General features: G+C 38.8%; 1 protein-coding gene across 1 annotated transcript in view; it reads right to left on the bottom strand.

Annotated features, from left to right (window-relative positions):
* Window positions 1-17,287, bottom strand: part of LOC102519878 (nuclear body protein SP140-like protein) — a 48,111-nt gene that overhangs the window by 22,246 nt on the left and 8,578 nt on the right. The window contains exons 3-11 of the mRNA XM_032479176.1: window positions 16,994-17,162; window positions 14,683-14,766; window positions 10,171-10,254; window positions 8,296-8,376; window positions 7,091-7,153; window positions 5,378-5,577; window positions 4,059-4,143; window positions 3,741-3,857; window positions 2,860-2,913 (exon numbers count right to left, since the gene is read on the bottom strand). Of these exons, the coding sequence (XP_032335067.1) occupies window positions 2,860-2,913; window positions 3,741-3,857; window positions 4,059-4,143; window positions 5,378-5,577; window positions 7,091-7,153; window positions 8,296-8,376; window positions 10,171-10,254; window positions 14,683-14,766; window positions 16,994-17,162 (937 nt within the window). The remainder of the gene's footprint in view (window positions 1-2,859; window positions 2,914-3,740; window positions 3,858-4,058; window positions 4,144-5,377; window positions 5,578-7,090; window positions 7,154-8,295; window positions 8,377-10,170; window positions 10,255-14,682; window positions 14,767-16,993; window positions 17,163-17,287) is intronic.

The following is a 17,287-nucleotide window of genomic DNA, read 5'->3' as shown; positions in this document are numbered from 1 at the left end:
ATGAAAAGATGCTCAGTAGCATTATCATTAGGGAAATGCAAATCAAAACCACAATGAGATATCTCCTGACACCTGTTAGAATGGCTATCATCAAAAAGAACACAAATAACAAATGTTGGCCAGAATGCTGAGAAAAGGGAACTCTTGTACACTGTTGGTGAGAATGTAAGCTGGTACAACCACTGTGGAAAGCAGTATGGGGGTTTCTCAAACAACTAAAGCTAGAACTACCATATGACCCAGGATTTCCACTCCAGGGTATATACCTGAAGAAAACAATAACACTAATTCAAAAAGACACATTTTATATATATATAAAATTTTCATAACATAAACATAAAATTTTCAAATTTCTCTAGGACAAAATATGCTTTAAACAAACCTGAAAGAATGACATCAAATGAGACAAAATATTAACATATATAGAAAAAATTTAATATATATCAACATTCCTATGCTTATTTAGCATGGTTAAAAACAGATAGCAGTACTGACAAGGCATACACAACAGATGTTTTTAGAAGAAAAACAAATAACCAATAACAAATGAAAAGTGTTCAACTACAACAAAAATGAAAGCAATTCAGATTAAAACAGAATGAAATAAAACTTTTTCCAGTCAAGTTGACAAAATGTTAAATGTTTATACATAACACTTACAATGCATAATATACTTGTGCATAATATACTGATTTAAGGTAAGAGAGATTTAACAGTATGAATAGATTTATTTAGATTTGTGATATAATGTGTTAATATATGACATAAATGTGTTAATACATGCATAGAAAAAAATCTGGAAAGATATACATTGAAATGTAGAAAAGTTACCTATTTTAAAATTAAAAGAACAAAAACTAATGTGAGCATTTTGAAATTTTAAAAGATATAATCTAACCATAAAAAAAGTGAAATACTTGAGGGTTTTTTTGGTTTTTTGGAGGGTCTTATGAAAGTATTAGTTGTCTATTGCTACTATTATAAATGATCATAAACTTAATAGCCTAAAACAACACAAATGTGTTATCTTACAGTTTTGAAGGTCAGGAATCTGACACAAGTGTCACTAAGCTAGAATATATTCGTGTCCACAAGGCTTTGTTCCTTTCTAGAAGCTATAGGAGATAATTCATTCTTTACCATTCATTTCCAGTTTCTGAAGTCTGCCCACTTTTCTTGGCTTATTGCTCCCTGCCTTCATCTTCAAAGCCAGTCACATTGCATCTCTCTGATCATTATTCTATAGTCACATATCTCTCTCGACAGCAGAAAAGGTTTTCTGATTTTAAGGACCCATCTAATTTGATTGGGCATCCAGATAATCTAGAACAATCTCCCCATCTCAAAATCCTTAACTTAATCACACCCTCTTTTGCCACTTAAAGTAACAGATTACAAGTTCCCAGGACCAGAAAAGGATGTCTCTGTTTCTGCTTGTATAAACTTCTCAAGAACCTTATAGATTTCCTATGCATGTCACGGGGATCCCTTCCATTAGACAAGAGGCTTCTCCACAGACCTTTCCTGAATAATAACATACCTATTTTTTTTTTACCTCTTCTGAAATGGCTGAGGGTATCTAAAAGTGTTACAAACTTAATCTCTTCAAAGAACCTTCTATATGACTAAGTACTCTGATCTTTCACTACTTCTGCAAAAAGTTATACAGCCATACTTTTGGTTGTCACTGCACAGCACATTTTCCTGCAGAGCACAATTTCCTAATTTTAGCATCTTTTGCAACCTGAATAGGCTAAGAATTATCCAAATTATCAAGTCCTGATTCCTTTTGTTTAGCAGTTCTTCCTTCAGCTTACCTCTTTCCTATCACATTTCACTCTAAGCAGCAACATGAAGCCACCTGCACTTTTATCAAAATGCCTAGAAATCTCCTTAGCTATATATCCAGAAGGTTCTGCTTTCCACATAACTACAGTACAGAAAAGAGAAATCTTATAAGGATTCCCTTTTCCTCTAGTTTCCAAAAACATGTCCCTTCTTTTCTTCAGAGTTCTCACCAGTGACACCTTCAACCTCCGTATTTCTACTAACAGTCTTTTCATGATGATTTATGTATATTCTCTAAGACAATATATGCTTTCACTTCCAAGTCCTCACTGGCAGTTTTTAGCACCGTATTTCTGCCAACAAACTGCTTAAGGCAATCTAGATATTTCCTATCATTTCTCATTGTCCAATTTCCATCAGCCCATTTCCCAATTCCAAAGCCACTTCCCTTTTTTGAGGAATGTGTTATGGCTGCACCCCACCTCCAATAACCAAAATCTATATGACTCTTCTATTGCTGCCATAACAAATGACCACAAGTTTAGTGGCTTAAAACAATTTATTATTTTACAGTTATGTTGGTTAGAAGTCTGACTAGGGTCTCTCTGGGCTAAAATCAAGATTTCAGTAGGCCTTCCTCATTTCTTTCTGGAGGTTTCTATTTCCTTAACCTTTCCAGCTTCTAGAGGTCACCCATATTCCTTGTTCCTTCCCTGCATCTTCAAAGCCAGCAACACTGCATCTCTCTGTGACTATCATCTATAGTCATTTCTCCCTGTCTTCACAGCCAGGAACAGTTCTTCAATTTTTAAGGCCCTTTTGACTATAGTAGATGCAGCCAGAATCCAGGGTAATCTCCCCTTTCATGATCCTTATCTTAATTATATCTGTAAAATCTCTTTTGCCATGTAAGATAACAGATTACAGGTTCCAGAGATTAAGATACATACATCTTTGAGAAGCTGTCACATTATTAACACTTACTATTATAAATAATAATAGTAATGAAATTCCAGCATTGAAAAACTCATTTTTTACATCAAAAGCAAGTAAAATTTTATGTACGCTTACTTCTTTTCCTCTTGGGTTTTCTCAAAGTGGAGCTGCTTCCAAGATTCGCAGTGTCTGGAAAAAACAGGTGGTGAGGAAACAAAAATGAATAAACAAAAGTTACAAATCTTAAGAGAAATCATACTGAAGAAGGCTTGAATTTATAAAGATAACTGGATTATCATTTTTCTCTTCTTCCTAAAGAAACTAAACCTGCTGAATTGAGAAGTAGGAGCCCAGGATGGGCCCTGGGTCTTCCTTTATTTCTCAATGGGACTTTGAAAAACACTCTTAATACCAATGTACTTCAGTTTACTCAGGGATATTTGTCTGGTTGTTAAGAGTTTTGTTAGGACTAAATAAGATCTTATACGCAAAAGTTTATAGGAAATCATTACATAAACCTGTGACATGCTGGAGGACATTTATCAAAAATATGTGCTGGGTTAAGAACAGTTGATCTGAAGTCTTGCTTTGTGACAATTAAGTGGCAGAGCTAGTTATCTTTTGAGTCCTTTCTGAAGCTGTGACAAAATGACACTATTATCTACTAGTGGACATACACTTTACTTTCTTGGGTCCCACAGAAGATTGGGTGTGACAGGGATGGAAATCACTGTAAATCACAAGGCTTTATTATTAATATACTGGTTAATAAACAATATACTGCCATCTTTATGAGTGTATTTCTACTATATCATCCACATATAATCAACATGGCCCACCTTGTTAAACACAATTTTATAATGATCTCTTGCTTCTCTGCTATTCCCCCAAAGGATCAGGTCAAGCAAATGCAGAGAATAGGATACTGGGATGGACCGGACCACATGCCACCACCCTACCTGGGTCTGTGCTACCCGTGGAGCCACCCTCTTCCAGCGACCCTTGGACAGCCTTACCCATCACATCATCAGCTTGGTTGTTTTTGGTCCTTGCTTCTGGACCTCCTGGCACATCTTCTGAGAAGCACATAACACAGGAACACTTCTCCTGTCCATCTTTTGATAGCTCTGCTCCTGGGACAAAACTGACTTATGGAGACTTCTCATTTCCCCAGTGATCCCCTTTTCCAAACCCTCGTTGACCCCCTTTTTATTTCTTCCTCTGGAATCTCCCATTGATCCTCTCCACATCTGATTCTTCTTCTAAGTCTCCCTTTTTCCTTCTCTTGTCTTTTTCTCTTTATCAGAACTTTTTTTTTTTTAATTCATAATTACCTTGTCCGTCACAGGATAGTGGGTTACAAGTAGGCTCTTCTAACTCTTCATGTGTTCGTTTGGAGAGCTTCCAGTTCACCAGATACTAAAAAGAAACAAGAAAATTATTGTCCACAGATCCTGAGACAGTGATTAGGGAAGAGTTCCTGGTTCACTGATGTTCTGAGCTAAGATGAACTGCTTTCTGGGGAAGAGTATATCTGTTCCAATAATCACACCTGAGATCTGACAGAGTCATGTTTTCCCATCTTTTTTACCTCATTCTGCTTTTTCTACTTTGAGCCCTATGAATAAGTAAAAAGATCTTATCTTTCCAGGAAAAAACTAACTGTCCTTTAAAAACTGTGGAAAGTAATTACCAGAAGTAACTTTAAACTCATCCCATCTGGCAATGACTGCTTACATCACTAACTACATTTAAAGCTAGCTAATCAGTGACAGCCTTACAGTCAGTCAGCAAGACACATCCCACAAAGCCTGTGTCTTGCTAACCTATTCATAAACACTCCTGTTTCTGAAAGTCTACAGTCCCTGAACTACATGTTTCCTGAAACGCAAAATAAAATCAACAGTTTTCTGGTTTTTGCCCCATAAATACAGTACCTCCTCCCACCATATGCCTTGCTAGGCAAGCAATAAGTCCAGCTTTTAGCTTCAGAAATTGCATGGTGGCCCCTTCCTTCGAAAATGGAGTTCCTAGCAAGATCATCTTAAAGACTCTTACTTAGAAGTGTCCTACGGGACACTTGGACCAACAGGTGTAAATCAGCAGCCTCTTGTGCACAGATTAGATTGTCCATCTGATCAAATGCCAAGTGAATCTGTCTCAAGAACAACTATAGCTCTGACTTATTTCATTGGGGTCTTGTTTTTGAATTTATTTTATTATTTAAAGATGTGTGTGCAATCAGATACAAAGTAAGTTAGGCATTTTGGTTTGGAGGTACAGCTTTTTAGCAAATATTCTGTTAATGTGCTTATTCTTCCACTACTTCATTTACTTTCACTTTTATATTGTCTATTTTTTAAAAGTCTTGTCTCATGTGTGTTTGTTCCTGATTTTCCTGTGCTTCTTGATTATTAGAAGATAGTGATCCAAAGCAAGCAGATGGAAGCATAGACCTGATAAATCCCCAATCCAAGCCAGCCCCAGACTAATTAATGGATGTGGGTCCATTAGACAGTAGCCAGTTGGTGCAAACATATTTGGTCACATTTTGTCTTGGGTCCCTCACCAAAACCTTCATGAAGACACTTGACATCTTAGCTTCTGAAAGAAAATCATTCTGTTTAGTACATAATCTGAGTTCAGCTATTACCATATAATTGATCATATGTCTTCTTTTTAGCCTCTGCTTGGTAGATGAGTGAAATACTCCATCACGTGCAAGACACCATTCACACTCATGGCTGGATGTGGTGGCCTCCTTGCTGTTTGTCGTGGGCTTGTCTTCGCCAAAGTCACAAACGCCCACTCGCACTTCCTCTCTGTGCTCCCAGTATGATTCTAACTCTTGTACTTAATAAATAGCAAATTTTCATAAGAGATATCTTTGGGTTTCAGTGGGGGACTTTTGACATATCAAAAGTAAATAACACTTTTGATAGTATTTCTTTGAAAGGAGAGGGAAAAAATGATCGAGTTGTTCCATGGCCCAACCAGTAACTGCTACTTTCAGACCATTATCTAACACTCTTTTCTTTCCTTTAAGAAACTCCTATAAATTTAATAGGTAGGGGTCTATTCTGCAAATAAAACTACCATATTAAGTGTATTAAGAAGGGCTAATTCTAGAATTCCTGATCAATTGATTCTACACATTGATCATACATATGATCAATTTATAGCTGATCTGAACATTGGTATACCTGCACTATGCATATTCAAAATCTGCATGCAATAAACAAAATAAGTATACCTTATTTTCTAGTAGTGCTTAACACAATTAGTTATAATCTCTTCTAAAGCCAAGTTCTTTTCTTTAATACATTTATGCTCAGCTTTCTTTGATGTCCCAGTTTTTTTGACAGCCTATATTATTTGCTTGGAAAAATCAATGGCTCACCTAGACAGTTATTTTCTGATGACTTACTTAAGCCCCATTGTAGTAGGCAGAATTCTAAAATGACCCCCAAGATTTCCTTCCCTAACCCGAGGGACTCTGAATATCATAAGATATTATCTCCATTTTCAGGTTATGTTATATGGCAGAGTTGATGTTTAGAAAAAGGAGATTGTCAACACAAGAGATAACAAATGCTGCTAAGAATGTGGAGAAAAAGGAATCCTTGAGCATTGTTGGAGGGAATGTAAATTGGTGCAGCCACTATGGAAAACAGCATGAAGGTTCCTCAAAAAACTAAAAATAGAACTACCATATAATCCAGCAATTTCATTCATGGATATATAATCCGAAAGAAACAAAATCACTATGTTGAGAGATAGCTGCACCCTCGAGTTCACTGCAGCATTATGTATAATAGCCAAAGACAGGGAAATAACCTAAATGTCCATCAACAGATGAACAGATAAAGAGTGGTCTATGTGGTCTACAATACTCTTACTCATTGAAGGAGAATCCTAGGGTTTTGGTTCTAATATCCATTTCTAGAAAAAATAATATTTTGGATACTTCCTTACTAAATCCTGACAATATTGTTTGGTCATAAGTATTATCTCTAAAATAAAAATAAAGTACAATGACAACAAAAACAAGACAAAATAAAGTAAAACACCAGGCTGGTTATGTAATGACTGTTCCAGGCTCCCTTGTAGACTCCATCCCCTACAGAAAGCAAACTTGTCTCAAGTGCCTGAACTTAGGGCCTTCTCTAGGACATGTCAAATTGCTAAAACCCAAATTTGGTTTTAGTGTTCATAATTTTTGGATGCTATGGAAGCAAACAGATTTCTTCCATATGGGTATGTGAAGGGGAGCAGGGAAGAACGGGAGAAGAAAGGGAGATTTCCCTCCCTGTAGACAGAAGAACAAAGATTCAATTAGGTAAATGGGAATTGAAGTTACATTTACCTTCTCCATCACGTAGTGGTTGACTGGGCACCTCCTCTGGTTCTTCATTGGTCATTTGGGGAGCTGCAGGAAGAGACACAAGGAAATGAGCTGAACCAGGATGCTCAGAGCACAGGTGAGGTGCACTTTGAGAAAACAGACATCGGTTCCAAGGACTACACCTGAGATCCAACTGAGCCCTGTTCTGCCTCTGTTTCCACCTCATTTGCCTCCTTTTTCTGGGCTCTGCTTCTCAGTTTCCTATCTGTGGACTTGCCTCTAAACAATTCTGCTTCTGCACTAGGGGAATAATTGTGCACCTTTGATTTTAGGGACTCTGTTCCCCCTGATGTCTCCTATCTCTATTTTTTTGGTCTGTGATGATCTCTCCTTTTCTGCTTATTCTCTCCAGCTCTGTTCTTCTACATCTCTCCAATTCCTTTAGCAGGATCCATTCCTTCCCTCAGTCTCTCTTGATCTCTTCCCTTCCCTACTGACACTCTCTATTTGAGAAGTGAAAGTCTCTGCTTCAGGCTCTGTTCTGTTGCCCCTGGGAGCCTGCAGGTCTCCCTCTGGACTCCCACCACGTGACCACACTGAGCCCCCATTAGCCTCACCCAACCACCACCTGCAATGAGATACTCATGACACAGGTCTCTGTCCTTCCTCCTATTTTGATCTCAGGGAAAAGCAAGTATCCTTCTTCTGTGCTTCCATTTACCCATCTTGAAGGAGGGATAATAGCTGTTTCCCTAAGTCCTAAAGTTTTGTGAGGAAATCTCATGGGGCAAGGTACTTTGAAAAGAATAAAGTCCTATATAATCCAACGACCTGATGAAGAATGCATGGCCAACACTGTGATTCGGGCTTTAGAGTCACTGATCTTTCCTTCTGACAAGTAGATCTCAAGGACCATGTTTCTTTTGAAGCCTGTCCAAAATTATGACAATTATTACCATTAAACACTAGATAAATACCTACCTTTTACTCTTTATAGAAAACAAGGGATGGACAAGGGTTAAAATCACAATATTGAGTCTTTAATATTAGTGAACATAAAGCATAAAGAGTGTGAAGGGGAAAAAAAAGCCTGTCTTTCTTTAGTTCTGATCTACCAAAACATGAAGAGGCAGCACATCCGTTCTAACAAGGGTCATCCTGCTCAGCTCTAAATTCAGATACCTGATACCCTGCAGCCCAGGGCTGGCAATCCTGCCCTTCCTTACCTGGCCCACATCTTGGTAGGGAGCTCGTGGCTTCCTGGGGCCCTTCTCCACCACAAGTCTCCCAACAGGCATTGCTGATCTCTGCAGAAAGGGATGAAATCTCTCAGAGATCTCAGTATACAACCCGGGGAAATCATGGCAAGAAAACTCATAGTCTTCACATGGGGGGCTCAAGTGTCTTCTGGGTGGGACTGTCCCTGTCCCAGACCACCTTGGTCTGCCCCTCGGGTTCACCGGCCTGCAGGCTGACTCCCCACTAGCACAATCACCAGAGGCCGAGAACCAGCCACCATTTCCCATACTCCTAGTACACTTAATACTCTCTCTACTGCCCATCTTTCCCATTGTCTCTGCGTATTTTTCTGTCCATCCATCCTTTGTCTCTCAACTGCTTCTAGCTTTCTCTAAAGAAAGGCCTCCCTGAGATAGTATGTTTTAAATAGGAATTAATGAGCGTGGGTGGTTAAGTGGAAGGTAGTGGAACATGAAGACAGTTCCGAATAAGGCAGAAAGTGTATGAAAGTCTCACATACGAAAGAGAGATTTTAAATTATTGGGGGGGAAGTTTATCCCATATTGAATTAATAGTGTAGGAGGCAGGGGATGTGGCTGGGAAAATAGGCAGGGGCCTAACGTGGGTGACCTTGGATGTCACTCCAAGAGAAATATTTATTTAATTTTTATTCATGTATTAAGAAGGTAATTAGGAAAATAACACAACATAATTTTCATTTTCAAATGTCTCATCTAGTTGAAGTGCAAATAACACATTTGATGGGAGCAAAATTAGAGGAAGGTCACGGACAGAAAGCTGTTGCTTTGAGAACCACGACAGAGGTCTCGATTGGAGACTTGGGGATGTGACAGATGGACAGATGGGAGATACTCTGAAAGAGAAATGACTATGTTGGATGAGTAACAGGCATGTATTTGACGGTAAGAGGAGTCACGGTGACTCCTAGGGGCTTCCAACCTGAAAATCCATGAGACAATGGTGGTCCGTCACTGACACACGAATGCTGATGAGCATTAGATCCAGCTGGAGCAGTGAAGATGCTTCTTTCAGTTCTGACATGCCAAGTTTAAGATTCTTGAACCTTATTTTATCCTTTCACCTGCAGCCTATTTTCCATCCATTCTCCTTCAACTCTTTCTCTACATAGCTGCCTTTGTACCTTTCCCCATCTTTCCCCATTTCTTAGTATTTATTTTCCTCTCAATCTTTCTCTTTCCGTATTTATTTTTTTCTCTCAATTTTTATCTCTGAGTCTTGGGTGATTTTTCAGTTTATTTCTTCTCTGCTGTATCTTACACTTCCTCCCTTTCCATCTGTTTCTCCCACTTAATTTGACCTCTGTCTCCCAATATTACTCAATTTTTGTCTCTCTGTGTGATTTCATCTTCCAGGCTCTCCTCTCTCATCAACTCCAAAACTCTCCTCTTGGACTTTGACTACAGTGCCAGGGACCTCCAATTGGACAGCTCTCCAACGTGAACCTGACATGGCATGCTAGTTCCAAGTTTCTCTTAATTACTCTGTGAAACTGATTGAAAAGTATCCCTTATCTCAACCTAGAAGGGTGGAATTTTATGTTTCTTTTGCAAAATTGAATCCATGTATGTAATTTGTCATATAGTACACCCTATATCCCTTTTCCGTTTTCTCTTTTTTATAGTCCCCCAACAATGGATACTCTGTCTACTCAGGAGCTCAGATCCTTTTTCTCAGTGTCTCTGTTCTGTCTGCGAGCAGATAAGGGCAAGAGGGAGAGGTGGGGGCTAGCAGAGATCTAGGATAGGAGACAGAAGGTAGGCTTTGCTTCCATGAGGACAAGAAAACAAAGATCTAATATAGAATTGATAAACTGTAGTTACCTCGTCTTTCATATGGCAGTAAGCTGGGTGTATCTTGTAACCAGCTTACAGTATTCATTTGGAAAGGTGTGTGTTCCAAGGACACTGAGGAGAGCAACGAGAAAATGACAGAACTCAGACAGTATCCGGAGAAGAGACTTCAGTGTGCTTAAGATAAACTCATGTTCAAGCTCCAAGGACCCCACCTGAGGCCCAATAGAGCCTTGTTTGCCTCTTTTTCATTGAGATGCACCTATCTTAAGTGTAAAACAGCTACATGACCAACATCCCAGTCAAGATATGGAACATTTCCACCACGCCAGTCAGTTTCCACCTACTAAGTTTCCACCTCCCTAAGAACCACTGTTTTGATTTTTATCACCATTAGTAAGTCCTTTCTTTCTGGTACTGTACTTATCTGTACTGACACTCATATCCATAAAAACACCAGCATGTACTCCTGTGACTGGTTTCTTTTGCTCAACATAATGTTTCTGGGATTCATTCATGTTGTTACATATATTAGTAGTTCATTCCTTTATATTGCTGAATAGCATTCCACTTATAAATATATCACAGTTCATTTACTCTCTTATTGATGAGAATTTGAATTGGTTCCAGATTTTAGCTATTACAAATAAAACTCCTATAAACATCTTTGTACAAATCTTTCCATGAACATATGTTTTCATTCCTTATGAGAAGACACTTAGAAGTGGAACTTCTGGGTTATGAGTTATATTTAACTTTATAAGAGGCTGCCAGACAGTTTTACAAAGTGGTCATATCATTTATATTCTTACCAGCAATACATATAAAGATGTTCTAAGTGCCCCATAGTCTCACTAACACTTGGTGTTGTCAGTATTTTTTTAATCTTTAATATTTTATTTATTTCATTTAATGTTAAGAAAAGGAAAGCTCAGGATGGGACTTCTTTTTCTAACGATGTTCCCATCAGTCTTTAAAAAAAATTTTTTTGAAGTACAACCAGTTTACAATGTTATATTAATTTCTGGTATATAGCATAATATTTCAATCATACATATACATACATATATTCCTTTTCATATTGTTTTTCATCATCAAGATATTGCTTATAGTTTCCTGTGCTGTATATTGTAAACTTGTTGTTTATCTATTTTATGTATAGTGGTTAGTATCTGAAAATCTCGAACTCCCAATTTACCCCTTCCCCTTTGGCAACCATAAGTTTGTTTTCTATGTCTGTCAGTCTCTTTCTGTTTTGTAAATAAGTTCATTTGTGTCTTTTTTTAATATTCCACTTATAAGTGATATCATGTGGCATTTTTCTTTCTCTTTCTGGCTTACTTTACTTAGAATGACGATTTCCAGGTCCATCCATGTTGCTGCAAATGACATTATTTCATTCTTTTTTATGGCTGAGTAGTATTCCATTGTGTATATATGTACCACAACTTCTTTATCCAGTCATCTGTTGATGGACATTTAGATTGCTTCCATGTCTTGGCTATTGTAAATAGTGCTGCTATGAATATTGGGGTGCATGTATCTTTTTGAATTACAGTTCCCTCAGGATATATGCCCAGGAGTGGAATTGCTGAATCATATGGTAAGTCTATTTTTAATTTTTTTAAGGAACCTCCATACTGTTCTCGATAATGCCTGCACCAAATTACATTCCCACCAACAATGTAGAAGGGTTTCCTTTTCTCAACACCCTCTCCAGCATTTATCATCTGTGGACTTTTTAATGATGGCCATTCTGACTGAGGTGAGGTGATACTTCATTGTAATTTTGATTTGCATTTCTTTAATAATTAGCAATATTGAGCATTTATTCATGTGTCTATTCATATGTCTTCATTGGATAATTGCTTGGTTAAGCCCTCTGACCATTTTTGGATTGAGTTGGGATTTTTCTGTTGTTGTTGTTATTAAGTTGTATGAGCTGTTTCTATATTCTGGAAATTAAGCCTTTGTCATCATTTGCAAATATTTTCTCCCATTCTGTATGTTGTCATTTTGTTTTGTTTATGGTTTCCTTTGCTATGCAAAAGCTTGTAAGTTTAACTAGGCCCCATTTGTTTATTTTTCCTTTATTTCTATTGCCTGGATAGACTGCCCTAGGAGAACATTGCTAAGCTTTATGTCAGAGAATGTTTTGCCTATATTTTCTTCTAGGAAGTTTATAGTGTCTTATCTTATGTTTAAGTCCTTCAGCCATTTTGAGTTTATTTTTGTATATGGTGTGAAGGAGTGGTCTAACTTCATTTATTTACATGCAGCTGTCCAGTATTCCCAACACCACTTGCTGAAAAGACTGTCTTTTCCCTTTTGTATAATTTTGCCTCCTTTGTCAAAGATTAATTGACAGTAAGTGTGTGGGTTTATTTCTGGGCTATTATGTTCCATTGATCTATACATCTATTTTTGTGCCAATATCATGCTGTTTTGATTACTGCAGCTCTGTAGTATTGTCTGAAGTCTGGGAGGTTTATTTCTCCAGCTTCATTCCTCTTCTTCAGTATTGCTTTGACAATTCTGAATCTTTTGTGAGTCCATATGAATTTTAGGATCATCTGTTCTAGTTGTGTGAAAAATGTCCTGGGTAATTTAATGGGGATTACATTAAATCTGTAGATTACCTTAGGTAGCATGGCCATTTTAACAATATCAATTCTTCCAATCCAAGAGCATGGAATATCTTTCCATTTCTTCAAATTATCTTTAATTTCCTTAACAATTTTTGTAGTTCTCTGTGTATAAGTCTTTCACCTCCTTGATCAATTTTATTCCTTGGCCACTCCTGTTACCTTGTGTTTCTTCCTCTCTCTCCCCTAGTGAGGCTTCCAGCTCTTTCCCCTGTGTCTCTCTAGTTTTTCCCTCCAGTTCTTTATACCTATGCTATTCCAGGGTCCTACCTTGCCTCAGGCTCTGATCTACCCCTCTCTCTCCATTCAGGGCTCCTCAAGGCCTCCTTTATGAATTATGAACACATAATGACATATCCCGTCCTTGTATATGCTACCATCACTCAGAGTCAGGCATCCAGGCAAATGTTGGATGGTCAGTCAGACTTACTGTTTATTCAGATTCTTGGGCACACTCATTTGTCCTTTCTTTGGTTCTTATTGTACCATTTGGGTCATGAGATGAATCTTCTTTCCTTATACTCATCTGTGTCCAACACCAAGATGCTCTGGGATTCTAGCTCTAGTTAAGGTGTCACTTATATTACATTAGGAATGTTGAAGAACTCATTTCTCCTTCCCTTCATGATGAACCTTTTTTATTCTATGCTAATAACTATTATGAATCCTTCCACCACCTCATTCTCTTTACCACTACCCTCAGTAGTAGATAAATCTCTAAATATATTTTTATGTACTTTGTACTTTTTAATCTACATTTTATACTTTTGGCAATTTGCCTTTATTCAAAAGAATATTTTTTAAAATAGATCCAAATGTTCTATAATTGTATTAATACATGTTTAAAATATATAATACCTAAAGTATAAATCCAAATTAAAAGACACCCATTTAATGGCATTTTACAAGGCCGTTTACATTCTTATTTTTTTCTTACATTAGCTATTTCCAAGGGGAAAAAAATCAACATTTAACAAATAACTAAATTTTGGCTTAAAGATGGAGAATTTTTCTTGGGCTTGGGGGCTGTTTTGCTCACTGAATCACAAACTGTCCTAACACTTCAGTTTCTGCTGAAAAACAGGAATAACAAAACTCTTATGATAGGATTGTTATGAGAATTAAGTGAGATGCTACTGGCAGAGGAATTTCTGGGTTATAATAGCTTAGCAAGAAATTATAATTTTCAAGGAATAGCTTATGTGTTAGAATTTAATGATTCATTATTAGTAATAATATGGATGAAAGGATGATTAAAAAGCTAGAAACAGTGCTTATTGGTTACAAAAGTACATAGTGCATAGATGAGAATTAAACAAGCTGATCCACTTGAAGTGCTGACCTTACACCTAGTGGTCCATGGAAGCTGGGTGTTGTGACTATGGTCACAGCTAAAGTTATTACTGTCCTTTGTTTTCTTCTCCTCTTTTTACTTCTCTCCCTTTCCTTTCACATAACATCTTTCCTTCCACATTCTCTTCTGTACACAATTACTACTCACTCTCTTACTCTCTTTTCTTTTATTATGAGTAATATTTACAATTCCTTCTTTTGACACACCGAACTCCTATTCCTTCCCATATCTATTGAATTCCCAGCTCACAATTACTGCTGTCAGTTCTCCCCCTTAATTCTGCCTCATGGCTGCAGTGAGATCTTCTCTCTTGTGTTCATGTTCCATCTTCTTAATTGTCATATCTGCCTGGCAATATTCTTGGATTCCAGATCTGGTTGGTTAATTGGGAACCCACACAACACACTGCTACTTTGGCTCCTTCGTCTTCTGCTGCATCCCCACCCCAGGGTACACTCTTCACTCGGGAGCTCAATCCCCTGATCTCTGACCTCCTTTCCTCTTAGTAGATGAGAAAACTAGCTTCTATCAAGTCAGAATTACCTTGTTCTTGGCTTAATTGTAAGTTAAGCATCTCCTTTGTCTCTCCTTCATCAATGGCTTGGTAACAGAAGTTGTCACGAATCACTGAGAAGAGAAAGGAAAGGCAATTAGAAATCTCAGACAGTGACCAGGAGCTGCATCTCAGTTACACATCCAGGTACATCCTTGACTCCAGTAGTTCAGGGGAGCTTTCCAGCTTTCAGGGAACCCTGGGCTTCAGTGGATTTCACATGACCTGTGACTTGATGTTACTCCTGGAATCATGCAGCTTTTCCACAGAGAATGCACCTCTTCAGTTTAAAAAAAAAATTAGCGGCGAGAAAGTTGTAAACAGTGTTTAACACCCTTCAAAATGATCAGAGAACAATGAAAGCCAATTTAAAATAAATAATATAGGTGGAATGTGTTTCATAAATTCTACATGCAACTACAACTAGGGAGGAAGCAGAGGAATTTCTTTAGGAGAAAAGTAGTGTTTGTAGAGAAGTTGACCTATATTATAAAAGAAAAACCCAAAAACCTTTCAAAAATTGGGATTTTTAAAGAAAGAAAGGAAGGAAGGAAAGAAGAAAGGAAAGAGAAGATCGTGGGTCAGGGAAGATGATCTGGTTACAAAGAGGTGAAGAAGAACTAGTACTTCCTGGGGGTAGGATGGGAGGGGAGAGGTCCAGGAAACAAAGGAAAGACACTTTCTGAAAGGCACAAACAGGGAAGTGAATATGTTCTGAAAGGCACAGAACGGAAGTGAATATTACCTTACAGCTGTTTCAGTGACCCAGGACGTGGTAACAAAAAGCCCAGGAAACCAGCCCAGAGCACTCCCACTTCAGAGCTGCTTGTCAAGGTGACTCAGCAAACATAGACGGAAAAGCAAGACTTACAGGACATGAGAGAAAGTCACCCAAGAAATAGAGAAAGAAGCTGACCAAGAAGGACAGACAGCAGAAGCACACCTCCTGGGGGCAATCCCCACCAGGGGATCGGGCAGTAGGGAGACGCTTTTCTATCCCCAGGACATAGTGACTTCATGCCTAGGCCAACTTTGGAGGAGGACATGGGGGTAAATGCTGTGTGGGTGAGAGGTTTAGAGACCATAAGGAGGCCCCAAGAGCAGGCATTTCAGTGATGGGGTGGGGGGCTTCTCTGCATCTGTGCACCACTCTCCCACCAGCTTCTTGGCTTTGGACCCCCACTCTAAGCTCCCGTGGACGGCAGGGTCTGGGAAGCCCCGGCAGCAACCTCCCCTGGGGGGCAGGTGGGCAGCTGCACTGGGTCAGGCAGTGGGCAGTGCAGCCCGCGGGCAGCGGCGAGCCTCATGTGTGGGTCACCCCAGCACGAGAAGCCCTGGAAGCTAACTAACACGTGTGACGTGGGTGCTGAGGTCCAGGAGGGGGATTGCTTCAGAACAGGGAGAGGATCAGATCCCCTGAGATGTGAGCAGTTAAAGTAACTGCCATTCCCTTTCTACCTACAGCCTGAGGAAATTCTGGTTACAAATATGATATTGACCTGAAATTTGTGGCTAGGCATTCAATCTCCTTTATTCCTTTTTCTGACTGAGATACATCTCATTGTGGAAATGAGATAGCTCGTATTTTACAAGATACGGTTTTCACAAGTAAACACATCCCATTCTTTATGCTGACTTCTTTTACTTCCTTGCTGCTTAAAAATCTTCTATTACTTCTTTATCTCCCAAATAATAAACTTCAGATTCCTTGGTACAGGGTGTCAGACCCTCAAAAATCCCCTCCAACTCCCCTTTCCAGAACGAGCTTCCAAACAGCCTATGCTCCGTGTCTCGGCCACATGACTCTGCAGGCCCACTGCTCCTTTCCCACTTTGTAGCTTTCACATGCTTCTCCCTCCCCCATGCATGGGTACCTGCTGGCCTTCTCTTGTGACTTTTGCACTCTTTGGCACAGGACTGCGCTGAATGAAAATTTTTTTAATACAAAGAAAATCTCTTCACCTTTGAACTTGTCTGCAAGTAGCAGAGAGGGCTTCATGCTTTCCTACAAAAGAGCATAATTCCTCCCTGAAAGTCGAGGCTCAGATCCTAAGTTTCTCAGCACCAAATTCAGGTCCTGGCTGAGCAATCATCTGGTTAACATCTGTCACCCCCACTACGTGTAAGCTCCATGAGGACACAGGTCATGCGTGGTTTCTTCGCCATTGTACTTTCTCTCTCTGCCTGCCACATAGTAGTCACTCAGTAAAATAACTGTCAAATGTTAACTAAGAGTGAATGAATGAATCAGTGAATGAAGTGGACTTGAACTTCGCAAAAGTTGTTGGAAGCTATAATTACCATTTTGGAAGCTTCTGTAAGTCGGAAGTAACTCAGGGTAGGCCTTCAGGTTAACCCTGCTGAATAGTGCGTCCAGAACCGTCTTGTCAAATTTCTTCTCCAGTTCGCTGAGAACATCATACACCACTCTCTCCACCGGGATTAGATTTCTACAAGCTTCTTGAAAATTCTTAAAAATATTGAATGGAGAATTATGTAGCTTTGAATGCATGGGTTACAGGAGTCTCTAGTTGTAGACTTACTGTTCTCTTGTGACATATTAGAATGTTACACGTATTTGGATGACTTCTTAAA

Source organism: Camelus ferus, chromosome 5 (genome assembly GCF_009834535.1).
Source record: "Camelus ferus isolate YT-003-E chromosome 5, BCGSAC_Cfer_1.0, whole genome shotgun sequence".
NCBI classification, from domain to species: Eukaryota; Metazoa; Chordata; class Mammalia; order Artiodactyla; family Camelidae; genus Camelus; species Camelus ferus.
The sequence above is the reverse complement of the archived record's forward strand: the minus strand, read 5'-3'. Positions and strand labels throughout refer to the sequence as shown.